Source organism: Sycon ciliatum, chromosome 9, assembly GCF_964019385.1.
Source record: "Sycon ciliatum chromosome 9, ocSycCili1.1, whole genome shotgun sequence".
NCBI classification, from domain to species: domain Eukaryota; kingdom Metazoa; phylum Porifera; class Calcarea; order Leucosolenida; family Sycettidae; genus Sycon; species Sycon ciliatum.
In genome coordinates, this window is record NC_088651.1 from 10,642,297 (window position 1) to 10,657,313 (window position 15,017).

Below are 15,017 nucleotides of genomic sequence, written 5' to 3' on the forward strand. Positions count from 1 at the left end.
ATCACGGAAGTACAGCACCTCACATTGAATTTACTGGCAGTACTACTACATGATGTAGCACTTGCAACCTAGCAGGGGAACTTTCGGGCATTTCGCAGAGATATTGTCTGCTCGGAGTGCACTGCTGATCATGTTATCCTGGCTGATGTGTGCTCGCCCGGTTGCCACCGGACCCAACCTGGCCTACTAGTGAGCATCCCAGGGCAAGTCTGGCCGGGTCTCCATAATGTTCATAGTAACTATACACTTGGTCACAGATGGTGGTCACAGTGCCCAAGACTTTGGCACACTGGCGCCATGCGCCACACTGCTCGTTTTCCTTGTCCAAATCTATGTTTGCTGCTCTCCTATCGGCCTCACTATCCTTTACATCGTGAGTGTGATTGCTCTGGTAGACCACTACCCCATGTACTGAACAGTCGCTTTGTGAGTGAAAAGTTTTGTTTTTTCACGGCTGAGCGTAGCGAAAGAGTGCAAAAAACGTATTTTTCACTCACAAATATTTTCGTGCATTTGCTCTTGTTCTGCGCAACTCCGTTGAACCTGCCATCGTGGTCTTTGTTTTTCCTCGTGGTAGTTGAAGTTGCCCGCCCACCCACCCTGGTTTCATGGGAGTCATCCGCTGTTCTTCTTGACAATCTATGCCTATGTGTGTGGCTTATGATTATGACATACACCGGTTATTACATACCATTTCTTGCTATCTCTATTCTTGGGTCTGACTGGCAGCGGGGCAGGAATTAATGAAATAGAAAGGTTTTTTGGCCGAAAGGCGTGTTTTTCCTCTAGCCCGGTTGAGCGGTCGCGGCTAGGAATGTAGGGAGTCATTGTTTTTCAGGCGCTCCCCTGCTGCCCAGTCACCCATGCTCACCACTGGCCATGCTGTTTCACTTGATTTCACGGCCTTTTCTCCCGCTTGCTGGCGGTTCTTTGATGGATTTAGATGTTTTTCGGCTATTTATCTATTATGTGGCTGCGAGTGTGGTTTTTTGCTTCTACTCATTTCTGGAAAACCACCACGGTGGTGAGTGTGATTGCTCTGGTAGACCACTACCCCATGTACTGAACAGTCGCTTTGTGAGTGAAAACTGAAAATTGTGGTCTTTTCCGTTTAAGCCACCGCTGGCCTTTCCAACATGACCTCATACAACATAACTGCTGCAGTGTATGTACATGTACATGTAGGTCTGCGTCATCATCACACACCAACGGGCAACGGGCCATTTCAAACAAAAAAAGATGCAGTTAAGGCCTGTGGAGAATCCATAAAATACAATAAAAAATACAATACAAAACTGTCTAATAGACACAAGCTCACAATGGCGGGAAACTTCTTTTGTTGCTACTCTGTGTATACCTGCACAATGGCCACAATCTTCAGACAGACAACATAGTGGATACACCTTTTTCTTACGCGTGGAATCATGCCACTTGTAGGGCCTAACCCAATGCCATGGCCCGGGCCCCGGGGTATGTAACAATACGGTTAGTCCCTGATGTCACACTACAATAGACTGTACAGCATACATTACATGTACATGCAGTGTGGTGTATGCCTACAGAGAGTGTAGTGATAGTGTAGCGTTGGCACGCTAGTAACTAACTTACACAGCTGCAGCGTGAATTGGTCACACGTGTTACTCCGCACCCGTACCCCGCACTTGCAACTCTGTTCCGTGCTTGCAGATCCATGACATGCATAGTAACTATGTAGTCTCACTGCGTTCAATGTTTCATATCGAGTCCAGATAATCGACCTTAGAAATACTAGTCTAGACCTTTTGCTGCACTTTCAACCGCCTTTCATTTACGCCCATTGCCAGCCACGCGCCAGCGGTGGGATACGCTACAATAGCACCCATAGCTGGAGAGTCACTTCCGACCTGAACTGCTAGTTTCGCGCCGCGCGCAGGCTGTGACGGTGAGGATAATGAATTTCATGAGATCACGGTTTTCGGAATACTGGCCGGAATACTGTGTGAGGCCATTCAAAGTGTTCGCATCGCCTTCTCACAATCCTCCTGCCATGGCACTATCTTTTCCTTCCTCTCCGTTTCAGCTGCACGCAAAGTGGACAGATCAATACTGACTACCGGTACTAGTAGTCTAACTTACTAACCGTTGTATTCAAACGGTAAACAGCAGTTTTCAGCCTGTTCATCAATAAAGTAATTCCACCTCCTTCACCAATCGCGCTCTCTGGCCGACCTCATCACACCAGCAACATGCCTCCGAGTTGTAGATACTGACCTCGATCTATTTCCTTAGCCTATCCTCGATTAGCTGCTCCCTCTACATAAAGTTGTCATTTCATTCTTCTTGCAGGAGATCCCCTCGACAGGCCCAGAGCCTTTGGGAAATCCTTATAATATAAAAAATATATAAATACTTCGCTAAATACTTCAGTACAAATACAAAAATTAATAGCATTTTCCTCCATACAGTATACAGCGCTGTTTCGACCACTAGAGGTCTCATCCGTGAAGGTGATGTATATGGCATACTTCCGTATATGGTGCAACTCCTGCACCCGTATGCACCCGCCTAGAGCTCCTGCTTCCATATGCGCTCGTACACACTTTCCTTGGTGTTCGTACACACTTCCCTTTTGTGTTCGCACACTGCTTGGAATGTTGTTCTTCGTTTGTTGTCCTCCTTGCTAGTTGTGAATAAACTCTATCTGACACCACATGGCGCAGTGAACATTTCGTCCTGTAGTTTCCATTCTGTCCACACCAACCTAGTTTGTAGTGTTTTACCTGGCCCAGTAGCAGTGTAGCACTCCGTTGGATTTGGATTAGATTACCCTGCAGTTAGTTTGTTAGTTCGTTTTAGATAGGAGTGTTGTTCAATTTATTTCGTAGGACGTAGTCGTGTGAGCTGTCACAACGAGCATTTGTGATCAGCATGGCGAGCAGCGATCCCGCAGCACCTTCTGGTAATGGAGTGCCTGACGTCGCCACGCTCCTGCAGCTCCTGACAACTCAGGCACAGGCGTCTGCACTGCGAGACCAGCAGTTTCAGACCCTGATGGAAAGGATGTCCAACCAGACCAGTACTAGTTCCACAACCCCACCCGCACCCAAGTCTGTGTCCGCAGAACGACCAGTGTTGTTATCTACTGCCACAATGGCAGAATTTACCGCTTGGGAAGAGGCCTGGCGTGACTATGCGCAATGCCAATGTCTCGCCAGCCACGACCGCCATACACGTATGTCAGCGTTCCGCCAGGCCCTAGATGAGGACCTGCGCCGTTTCATCCGAGAAGGCATTATCGCCTTCCCGGAAGACGCTGACATTGCTGATGCCATCCCGGTCCTCCAGCAGTACATCCGGCGGCAGAGGAACCCGCTGCTCGACCGAATCGAATTTTACAAGAGACGGCAGCAGCGTGGGGAATCATTTGACTCCTTTTATACGGCCCTCCGTGAACTGTTTCACGCGTGTGACTTTTCTGGGTGTTCAGTATGTCATAACTGCAACCAGGCGATGTGCAACCCCTGCAAGGCAGGCCTGTTGAAATTCAACAATGACATACTACGTGACCGCATTGTGACTGGCGTATTTGAGGACGACGTGCGTCACAAGCTGCTGGCCCTCCAGAACTTGGATCTGGAGGCAACCGTGAAGCTCTGCCGTGCTGAGGAAGCAGCCTGCCAAACTTCCTCTGGCATTCCCTCCAGTGGTCACGTGCACGCAGCTAAGAAATCATCTTATAAACAGCAGAAGGCGAGCCGTCCCGCTCCCGTGAAGTCCACACCAGACAAGCCCGCAGGTGACAAGTGTCCCAGCTGTGGTCGCAGTCCCCACACCAAAGGCACATGTCCTGCGAAGTCACGCAAATGTAACGGATGTCAACGTGTCGGACATTTCCAGTCCATGTGCCCGCACAAAGGCAAACCAACAGCATCCGGCAAAGTCGGCCAACTTAAGTTGCAACGTGCCTCTGTTCGACATGGTCTAGAACTCAGTGTCCACACGCAGCTCAACACAGAACCAGCCGCCGAAGCCATGACATGGATTCCAGACACCGGCAGTGATGTTGACGCCATTGGGCCAGCACATCTTTCCCAGCTAGGTGGCTTCCCTGAGAACCTTGCCGTCGATTCCGACACTGTTTCAGCAGCAAACGGCACCTCTCTGGTTAGCCTGGGAAAGATTTCTGCCACGCTCTCCATTGGCTCAGCCCAGCACACCACGGTACTTCATGTGTATGAAGACCTCGATGAGGCGTTGCTGTCATGCCAATCTCTCCGTGCTCTTGGCATTCTCCCTGAGTCCTGGCCGCGGATCTCCCGTGTGAAGTCCGAACCCAGTAGTGCAGACATTGCTGATGTTAAGGCTCAGCTGATGCAAGAGTTTGCTGATGTATTCGACGACTCCCAATTGAAGCCCATGGCTGGTCCTCCCATGGAGATAAAGCTTCAATCTGACGCCACACCAACTCGTGTTAATGGTGCCCGCGCAATCCCATTCGCATTCCGAGACCAGATAAAATCTCAACTGGACGATATGGTGATCAATGGAATTATTGAGCCAGTCACTGAACCGTCAGACTGGTGCCACCCGATCGTCATCGCAGATAAGAAGTCTTCTAACGAGAAGCGCCTCACCGTTGATTTGCGTAAACTCAACGACCAAGTCTGCCGACCAACACACCCAGCTCGTACTCCGCGTGACGCCGTGACAGCTATTGGTAAAGCCCGTTTCTTCACCACACTCGACGCACGTCATGGGTACTGGCAAATACCCCTGTCCGACGACTCGAAGCCGCTCACGACATTCATCACGCCCTGGGGTCGGTATCGCTATTGCCGCAACCCTCAAGGTCTGTCCTCAGCAGGTGACGAATTCAACTGCCGCACAGACGCAGCATTTGACCGCCTCGCTAACTTCGTCAAAGTCGTTGATGACGGCCTAGTACATGACGTCGATTTTCCAGACCACGTCACCCACGTTCGTGACGTCCTTCACCGTGCCCGTGAGCATCACATTACGCTCAGCCCACACAAGTTTGTATTCGGCGCTAGTGAAGTACAGTTCTGCGGATTCGTCATCAATGCTGATGGTTATGCCGTTGATGGTAGCAAGACATCTGCCATTCGCCAGTTCGAAGTGCCCTGCAACCGCACTGACCTCCGCTCGTTCTTCGGTTTGGTCAACCAATGCAGCGACTTCACACCGCGCATTGCTGAACTAAGTGAGCCGCTTCGCCCACTCCTGAAAACCAGCAATGAGTTCGCCTGGGATCAGCAGCACACCATAGCATTCGAAGCCGTCAAAGCCATCCTGACTGAGTCACCAGTGTTAGCTTTCTTCCAGCCTGGCAAGCCTCTCCGTCTCGAGACTGATGCATCTGTGAAGAATGGCCTCGGATTTGCCCTATGGCAACAGCATGATGACCAGCAATGGCACCTCATCCAGTGTGGAAGTCGTTTCTTATCTGACGCTGAAACAAGGTACGCTGTAATCGAGCTCGAGTGCCTCGCAGTCGTCTGGGCAGTGCACAAGTGCCGCTTGTATCTATCTGGTGCACAGTTCTCACTAATCACCGACCATCGTCCGCTTGTTCCGATTATCAACAGCTACACCCTTGACCAGATTGAGAACTCTCGTCTACTCCGATTGATCATGAAACTTCGTCCGTATCAAGTGAAAGCATCGTGGCGTAAGGGTTCAGAGCACGTATTCGCAGACGCCCTCTCACGACATCCTGTGTCAATCCCGACTAGTGATGATGAACTTGGAGAAGATCCAGCACCGTCCTGCCGCAGTATCCGTATCTGTCTACTCCAAGATGGTCCCCAGAGTCTCCAGTTCGCTAAGCTCCGCGCCGCAGCAGCATCTGATCCTGACTACCAGATGCTACTCGGGTATATCCAGAACGGATTTCCCTCAGCACAAAAGCAGCTGCCCGAGCCTCTTCGTGCGTATTGGAACGTGCGTGAACATTTGTCCACCGACAATGGCATAGTCCTGAAAGGTCTACGCATAGTCGTCCCAGCCTCTCTGCGTGCGTCAACGCTGATCGACCTTCACGCAGCCCACCAAGGTCTGACCCGTACCAAACGACGTGCCCGTCAGACAGTGTATTGGCCCGGAATGAACAGTGAGTTAGACACGCTAGTCCGCAGCTGTGATGCATGCCGTGAATTTCAACCGTCTCAGTCTGCCGAACCGCCCATTTCTGACCGCAAGCCCACTTTGCCATTCGAAAGTGTTAGTGCTGACCTTTTCAGTTGCCAAGGTTGCGAGTATTTGGTATTCGTCGACCGCTTAACCGGATGGCCATGCATAGCCAAGCTTGGTCACTCAGCCACATCAGCTGACGTCATTCGTCATTTCCGCAGGTGGTACCCAGATGTAGGCGTACCACAGGTCATTTCAACGGACGGCGGTCCTCAGTTTGCGTCTCACAGATTTGCTGAATTTTGCGAGCGCTGGGGAATCCGTCATATCAAGTCGTCCCCTCACTACCCACAGTCGAACGGACATGCGGAAGCAGCCGTAAAGGCAATGAAGTACCTGGTGGAAAAGACTACCAATGACGGTAATCTAGACACCGATGCTTTCCAGCGTGGCCTTCTCGAGTGGCGCAATACTCCTGGCACTTCGGGAAAGAGTCCTGCCCAGTTACTGTATGGTCGCCCACTCGTCTCCTTCGTTCTCGCCCAATGGAGCCAGTTCGACTCCCACTGGCAAGACACCGCATCTGACATGGATGATGTTGATCGCGTAGACCAGCCTCCCAGTCAGCCTCACCGAGAGCTTCCCCACTTGTCTATCGGGACGCACGTTGATATTCAGCACCCGAAGACAAAACGGTGGTCTTCCCGCGGCGTTGTCGTGGCTATCGGTGACCACCGCGACTACTACGTCAAGCTACCGAGTGGACGCGTATATTGGCGCAACCGTCGCTACCTCCGCCCGTACCGTCCTCCTACTCCAGCTTCAACAGCCATGCCTGCATCGTCTCCCGCACCCGACGCTGCACCACAAGCAGTCCCTGTGACTCAGTCGTCGCCACAGTCAACTGTTCAGGTACCACCTCGAACAAGCCAACGTCCCCGGCGACAGAATGTCCCCTTTAACATTATTTCAACGCGTGGACAATCGTACAATTAACACTCGCTCTGTTCAGTTGTTGATGTCCATTGTACCTATTCAATTGTCATTCCCATTGTTTCGCAGTTGAAAACCTTCATGTATATAATTTTTGCAATTATCCCTTTTACAAGTCTGTTGGAAGTTGCTGCTGCTCCGCGACATGTCATTTGCTACGCACATGCAATTTTCACATTATTTTTTTGTTGATTAGATAAACACTTGTACGTTTTTATCTTAGGAGGGGCATGATGTATATGGCATACTTCCGTATATGGTGCAACTCCTGCACCCGTATGCACCCGCCTAGAGCTCCTGCTTCCATATGCGCTCGTACACACTTTCCTTGGTGTTCGTACACACTTCCCTTTTGTGTTCGCACACTGCTTGGAATGTTGTTCTTCGTTTGTTGTCCTCCTTGCTAGTTGTGAATAAACTCTATCTGACACCACAGAAGGTTGCTAATAAATTATGGCTAGAATTTTATTTGAAAGCACGGTTTTATACAATGTACATAGAATGAAATGAAGAAGGGCGATCCCGCGTTTAGAGGTAACAGACATGCTATGCGCTAACAGGCGTTTGCGCAACAGATTCTACTACTCTGAAATACAATCATAATAAGTATGCATGACAGGATTCTGTTCACTGATCACCGGACGAATGTGTCTGTTAGAGAGGAAATAAAATAGTATTCACAAACAAGTCCCACTTATTGTTTCTGTTCGTAAAAGGAAATTGCAATTTTTTTGGTCATATTGTTCGTTCCGGCTGTTTGTCATTGACTGTTCTTCAGGGTTGTGTTGCTGGAGGTCGTGGCCAAGGCAGGCCCAGAATGTCATGGATTTATAATATTTCCCTGCTCGCTGCTGCACGCGATCGATTTTTATGGCACTCGCTTGTTCATACTTGCTCTGTGACGCCCCGACGGCCTTAGGGTTATGGGCTTGTGATGATGATGATGATGATGACATTCACGGTACTGAAAATAACGGCGTTTGGTGGAGGTGGAATTACTTCGCTAACCGGTGTAGCCAAAGAGATCCGACCCGTGAGCTAGAAGCAGCGCCAAGGCTCATGTCAAGCGGGCCCCTGCGGCCCTGGGATGGGTTGTTGGACGGTGTATGATGCAAACTGAATGGAAACGCGGTGCTGCTTTCGTCTTCTGCGGTCGGATTTTCTTTGGCCATGGCTGTACAATCATGAACATACTTGTACATAATTGTGCGCATATACATGCACACAAAACTCAACCCAGCCGCGCCACGCCGACGGAGCGAAGACTGGAGGAAGAGTCGTAAGCGTACTTATAGGTGATAGCTTTACTCAGCGCAAGCAAGCACGCGGTGCACGCACTGCAGATTCTACACTAAGCTTAGAATCTACACCAGGTAGAGCTTACTAAACTTACCTACTTCTAAAGATAGTCAAGGAGGCAATCGCTGCTAAATTTCGAAGCCAAGGCCAAACATCACACGAGCTCAACTACTTATGCACTCGCATGTGAACATACATGTAGCTAAATCCATCGTTGCTAGCTACAGAGGCGCTAGGCCATGGATACCAAGAGTGCACACTCTCTGGCAAGCAGCTAGCTAAAACGACTAATTTGTCGTACCGATACTTGCTCAGCCGAGCAAAGAAGGTGTGGCAGAGCGCACCAAGAACATTGCCGTGCTTTCGTTGTGTCAGGGCATGACAAAATACCTGTCCTTGCAAATGCTCTCTCCTGCTTTCACCTGCTTCGCTCCAATCCAGTGCAGTTACTTTAGAACGTTCCCTTGTGTGTTAGAGTACGTACGATATCCGAAGAGTACCTTTCGGCAGGAATATTAGGTGCACCTCTTCGCCAACTCTTGGCTATAGATAGAGTTCACTCCGGAGCATGCTGGCTTTCCGTGGATTTTAGACATTGGATTTGAACTAAGTAACTTCTGGGCAGAGGGGCTGCTCCGAAGCTACCGACGGTGCCGAGTAGACGGAAAGGTGAGCGAATATTCTGTACATTTTTAGTCTACTATTACTAATGAGTAGTGGTAGTTGTGTAAGGTACCTCCTGCGAGTGCCGAAAAATAATATTTCTTTGTTTGTGTCGTGTCTGATGTATCGAATGACGATTCTTGACACCCGAGCATCGTGAGTAGCTAAGTGGGCCGTTGTGCCGGGTCGGTACATTTCGACTCAAGGAGCTCGTTGTAATGTGCATGTATACAGGTAGCTCAGTAGTCCTCACAGGACATGATGAACAGGTTATGGCTATGGGTGAGAGACTCTAGTCTAGCGAGTATAGCTTATCTGTCCCTCCACACAATTGATCATACACTGGACATCTGTGAAATCTGGAATTGATAGAAGCTGGTACGGCCATAGCTGTACCAGCCGTACCAGTGGCGCCGGCCCAGAATTGTCTCTTCGACGGCCTAATGTCAAGATGATAATTATTTGACTGCAGAACATAAGAGGTCATAGGTGTGCTGTACACACACCCACGGCCAACTGGGGTAGAGGGTCTACTCACTGCTTCGGGAGTGAGGGTAACATGGATGCAGCGCACGATAGGGACCGGCGGATTCTGCTCGAAAAGGTGGCAGATTCTGCTCGAAAAGCAGTGAAATTGGCAGAACCATACAAACCTTATGGCGGGCAATTCCTCGAATTCTGCTCCATTTTTTTATCCACATACCAAACATGCATGAAACTTACCAGAAAAAGTACCGAATTCTGCCAATTTTTCTGCCGGCAGAATCCGCCGGACCCTAGCGCACGGGATTCGCACCCTTTTCTTGGCCACTGGTTGCAAGACTTACCGGTGCCTCCTCACCGTCAATGACCAGGAAGTGATCCCTGTCGTAGCTTAGTCATGCTGATTCCGCTATGTGCCTGACATGACTGATCAGAGAACAGCTGAGCAGTTTCTACACTGCATAATATTGGAAGTGGAATATTGGTGCTGCCAACCAATTGACTTTTGAAAGTTCCAACAGTATGGAAGTGGAATCGTGGTGCTGCCCCCCCACCCCCCACCCAATTGATGTTTGAACTTCCAACTCAATGGATGTGCATGTGCATGCATGCACAGGTATTCCAGGTGCGATTACGTGCATGCAGCTGGGCTGATTGTTAGTTGTGAGTCATTGCTCTGCAGACTGGTAGCATAGAGCAGTGATCCTGCTAGACAATTCAGTTGAATACAACTGAACTGGATATAGCAGAAGTGAGTCTTGAAGAAGCAATAGCGCTGAGCCAGCAGTGTTAGCCATGATTGTGAATACAATTCTTTCTGAAGAAGACCCGTATTGTTGAAACATCAACCCAGTCCTGATCACTTCAGCTATCCTTCTGTGCAATTGTATGGTCACTTTCTCCACATGCGAATGTGCAGGCATTCTGTTCGGTCCTGGCATAAAGAAAGTGCATGAAGCAGGGATTATTATGAGCCATTGCTATGCAGGATGTTGGCACAGTGCAGGCAGACGAAATCAATTGAATGACAATAATTTGAATCAGGTGTCATTCTGTAGCTTAGGGGCAGACAGAAACATCTAGACGCAAGCTTGAATTGTTCTGCACACACAGCTAACTTAGTGTGGCTTCCTTTAGTATCCACTGCGCATGAGCTCGCTTACCAAGGCTGGGCAGAATTTCTGCATAGCTGCATACACAAAATTTAATAAGATTGAATGCAAATTGTGTAAATTCAGATATCTGCTTCTTGTCTGCAAACATGCGTCAATAAGCCCTGGCAGTTTGCCTAATTTATGAGCTTGTTGAATTTCCGCCTTGTGGTCAACTACAAGACGTCCCCGCTATGATGCACACAGTGCAGACTTGTTCAATTCTGGAACATAAGTTGTACACTGGGGGCAAGGCAGTTTAATACATGTAGTTGGTTGTGTGAGCGAGCATCAAATTCTGGCATTAAGTGCATCATGCATCACGGCAGCGGCGTGCATGTGCAATTCAGCATTGGCCGAAGGACATCCCCCCCCCCCCCCCCCCCCCCCCGGCAGATGCACTTAGTGTTCTGGGATCTGCCCAAACATAAATGCCGTGCATTGGCGACTAGTACACCGTGTTGAATACAATGGGCACGAGTAAAAGCAGATCTGAGATCGGATTGAATAATCCAACCATGTTACTTCCAGACTAGAGAATAACAATAATGATACGTGTTAGCGTGTATACTGTCCAGGACAGATCACAGTCAGCACATACGCCCACGCATGCACACTGACATGTTAACAGTGTTGCAATCTAGGCAGGTTGCAGTCATAGGGGTTCTGGAGCAGAGCAGCAATAGCATACATACTGTTTGCTGAACATAATGCTGTGTTTACTCATACCAACACAGTGTACCTGCTAAGCTGCGTACTAGCAGGATGTGATAGGCAGTATTTTTCATGTCTAGTTTGGATGAATCAGCACTGGATATTCCCATCCCGCATGGAAGAGCTAGGTTAGGTGTGGTGAAAGCAATCTCTGGTGACTCCATTGTGGCATTTGTTGCTGGTGTGTATGTATGTGTCTCTGGACTGGAGGAAAGGTTCCGTGTGCTTTAGCTGGAAGTGGACTGATGCAGGGAGAGGTGAGCATTGTGTAAGTCATACTGCAGTTATTTCGACTCCATGCCCTGCACTAAAGAACTCATCCGATCCCCTTTCCAGCCATGCCCTTGCGCTGCGTTGACCAGTGAGGTCTGAGGTCATCATAAGATCCTGCTCTGCTCCGGGACCCTGGGGACCGATCCCCTTGCCTCCTTCCCAGGCACCCACACACTCTGTTCCCATCCCGGCGGAGGTAGGATCAGTTCCAATGACATCTTCACTTGTTTCCAATTTGGTTATGCATTTACTAGCACTCGGTACCTTCGAGTTGTGGAAGTAAAATGAAAATTTGTGCACTACATTGTTGACCAATGCTTGTTGCAGTCTCTGATAGATCAGCCCCCACCACCACCAACAACAACACCACCACCAACACCACCTTACAAATCCATAATAATTATGAAATTTGGATAGTTGGCGTGACATTTGAGCAGTTCACGTTTGATTTTGCCTACAGCAACGCGTCTGATAAGTGCTTTCCAACACCAACCTGCGAAAAACATCTCCAGGGAGACACTGTCAAAGCCTCTGTGGTGCTGTGGCTGTATGCCTACCGTGTTGTGTCTATGTTTGTCGTGCGGACATTGAGCACTCTAAACAGCCTACTAACACAGACGGAAACACTTCATGTTGCCTTTGTTATCTTTCTAGGATAGCAGCGGAGCAACGGAATGAAGATTGGAGTTGCAAGAAACCTTAGCAATCAATGAAGAGCAAAACCGGCAGACAACCATAAACAATGTTGCTCAGCTATGGGTGCTGTGGTGCCACAATAGCAGCTTCATTGATGTGTTTTCTTCTCGTGCTTGCCATGGTTCCTGCGACAGTTGTTGGTAAGATTTCTGGGCTGCACTAGACAGGCCCTGGAACTGGTCCAGTTGGTCAGCGCGTCACCAACCAACTTGTTGGCCATCAATGTATTTTTACTGCTGAGGAGGTTCGGTTGGCGCGTATACAGTCTACTTTGCGAATAACGACATTTGGCGGGGCATCAGAAAAGTGTCCTTATTCGCGGAGTGTCCTTATACCCGAAGTCCCATTTGAATGTATGTGAACCCATATTTTGTACAGTATGATAATGCATATCAAAATGAAGCTCTTTTCATGCTCTATGCCAATGTATACGTTATTTTTATATTAACCCTTTGAAGTCCATAGCTTTTTTGCTTCCTCGGAATTTGTGGCAGTGACGAAAATGCGCACTCAATTTGAAACATAACTTTGGTTCTACTTCACCGATTTTTAAGATCTTGGGCTCGTTGGAAGGCTCTTGATGAGAGAAATACAATGAGCGCAAACTCGCCAAGAGCAATACTCATTGTCCGCCACAACGCGCTCCAAATGCGAGTCCAGTTCCAGATCTGAGACGAAATCGGTCTCCTGTAGCCATTTCACTGAATCTACAACTACTGTAGCTAGGAACTGTTCAAATTTTTCGAGTAGAAGCTTTTTTTGTACTTGCCGTGACTTCGCGCCGCGCCGGTCCTGGCACGTGCCGCCTGTCATGAAGCTGGGAAAATCCCTTTTTTCACGCACTGCTGACTCGTACTCGCAGCACGCAGCGCAGAAAATTCAAAATGTTCGATCGCTCGCCGCTCACTCAAACGTCATCGAAGAGACTTCGGACCTGTTCGACGCGATAGCTGAGAGTTTTCTCTACCACCTAGACCCTTTGATTGTTGAATTCGGTCAAGACTTGGTCGAGAACCGAAAGTTTGACTGCACCCACATGCATACAAAATGCCCATGGTTCGAAATCGAATCATGGACTCCAAAGGGTTAAAATAATTGAAAGGAACTACATGTATATGCAGTCAATATGGAAGGGAAATAGATTGAAAAATTAGCCTTTGGAGCCATCTACAGGGGCATGGACAGGTACATGTACATGATGATTACTGTACAATCATGTACAAATGTAGCTGTGCTGATTACTCCAACGACATGTAGTTCGTGACTTGGCTTTTTGGCCCCATGCCATGGGGCCAAGGTTGCGGAAAAGTTGCGAAATAGTTCGCGAAAATGAAGAAAGATGCGAAAGTTGCGATTTCTTCCTAAACAACGAAAAGTTGCGAAAAAAGTGGCGAGCATCTTTGGGAAAGGGCTAATTGGGCCACGACAATTCGAACGCCCTCTAAGAGTGCATGATGGCGACTGGTGAAGGATGTAGTAATGAAAAGATCATCGGACCCACATTTTTATGATATTTACAATGCACCGCCATTGTGCGCCGCCATTTTGGCCGCTACTTGAGTTTTCCGGAACGGCCGGCCGGCCCAGATAAAGAGCAGCCGCGGGCTTGCTGATCACAATGACGATGGGTGACAAGGCGGAAACCTGGACTGAATGCCCGTCATGGCTGTGTTTTGTAAGTATAGACGGGAAATGTCGGTGTTCGAAGCAAGCCAATACCACCACGCCACTGTGACGCTAGTCCTCGGCATCCAAGATTGCCTCATTGACATTGCCCCCCCCCCCCCCTTGCGCATCATCAAATGTCACCTGCTGAAATCCCACACATCCACGGTTTTCAAGTGGTCTTTCATCTACACTACAGCGCACTCGCGATAACACGTGAACACCATGTACACTGTCTACAGGACAGTAGTTGATCTACTGAGCAATGCATGTAAACGCACGGAAAGGTCTGCACTACAAGCAGGAAGTACTTTCTTGTCCTTGACTTTTCTTTTCCCTACACTCCGCAGAACATGAGCATGCTTGCTGCTGAGCTGACCACTGGGTCATGGATCGCCAAGTGGAGCCCGTCAGTCACTCAACGCTAAAACTTTTAAAAGCGAATCATAGAAACTACGGATTCTGAGTCCGACCTGAAGCGGTATTATAGTGTAGTTGCAGGGTGGTGATCTGATCAAGCACTGGACACATCTGCTAAGACTGACAGCTTACCTACCTGTATACAGTCTGTATCGGCTATAGAGTGACCGGATATAAGAATATATCGGCTACAGTGATATTAATAGCAATGAAAAGTATGAATGCCGCAGACATCACCACGCAACATGACAATTTGTTCAAGGTTTGGTTTTGTGTGTTTCCAAAATCGATTTTCACGTTCCGATCATCAGTGGAAATACGGAACTAAAGATATTGGTACGAAATATCAAAAGCAAAACGTATTTTATCCAGTAAAAATATCACTATAACCAATATTATCGGATGTAATGACATATCGGATATTATGATGGCAACAAAGAATCAAAACATGCATGACACGCTATATTACCATCGGCTATAGTGATAACTTTAAAATACATGTACTTCAAGTAGCAATAATATCAAAGACCC

The 15,017-nt window shown here is 48.5% G+C and overlaps 1 protein-coding gene across 1 annotated transcript; it reads left to right on the forward strand.

Annotated features, from left to right (window-relative positions):
- The first annotated feature begins 2,907 nt into the window (after positions 1-2,907).
- Positions 2,908-7,125, forward strand: LOC135824251 (uncharacterized protein K02A2.6-like). The gene has a single exon (XM_065336981.1). It carries the CDS (start codon positions 2,908-2,910, stop codon positions 7,123-7,125), a length of 4,218 nt encoding a protein of 1,405 aa, XP_065193053.1.
- Positions 7,126-15,017: the final 7,892 nt, after the last annotated feature.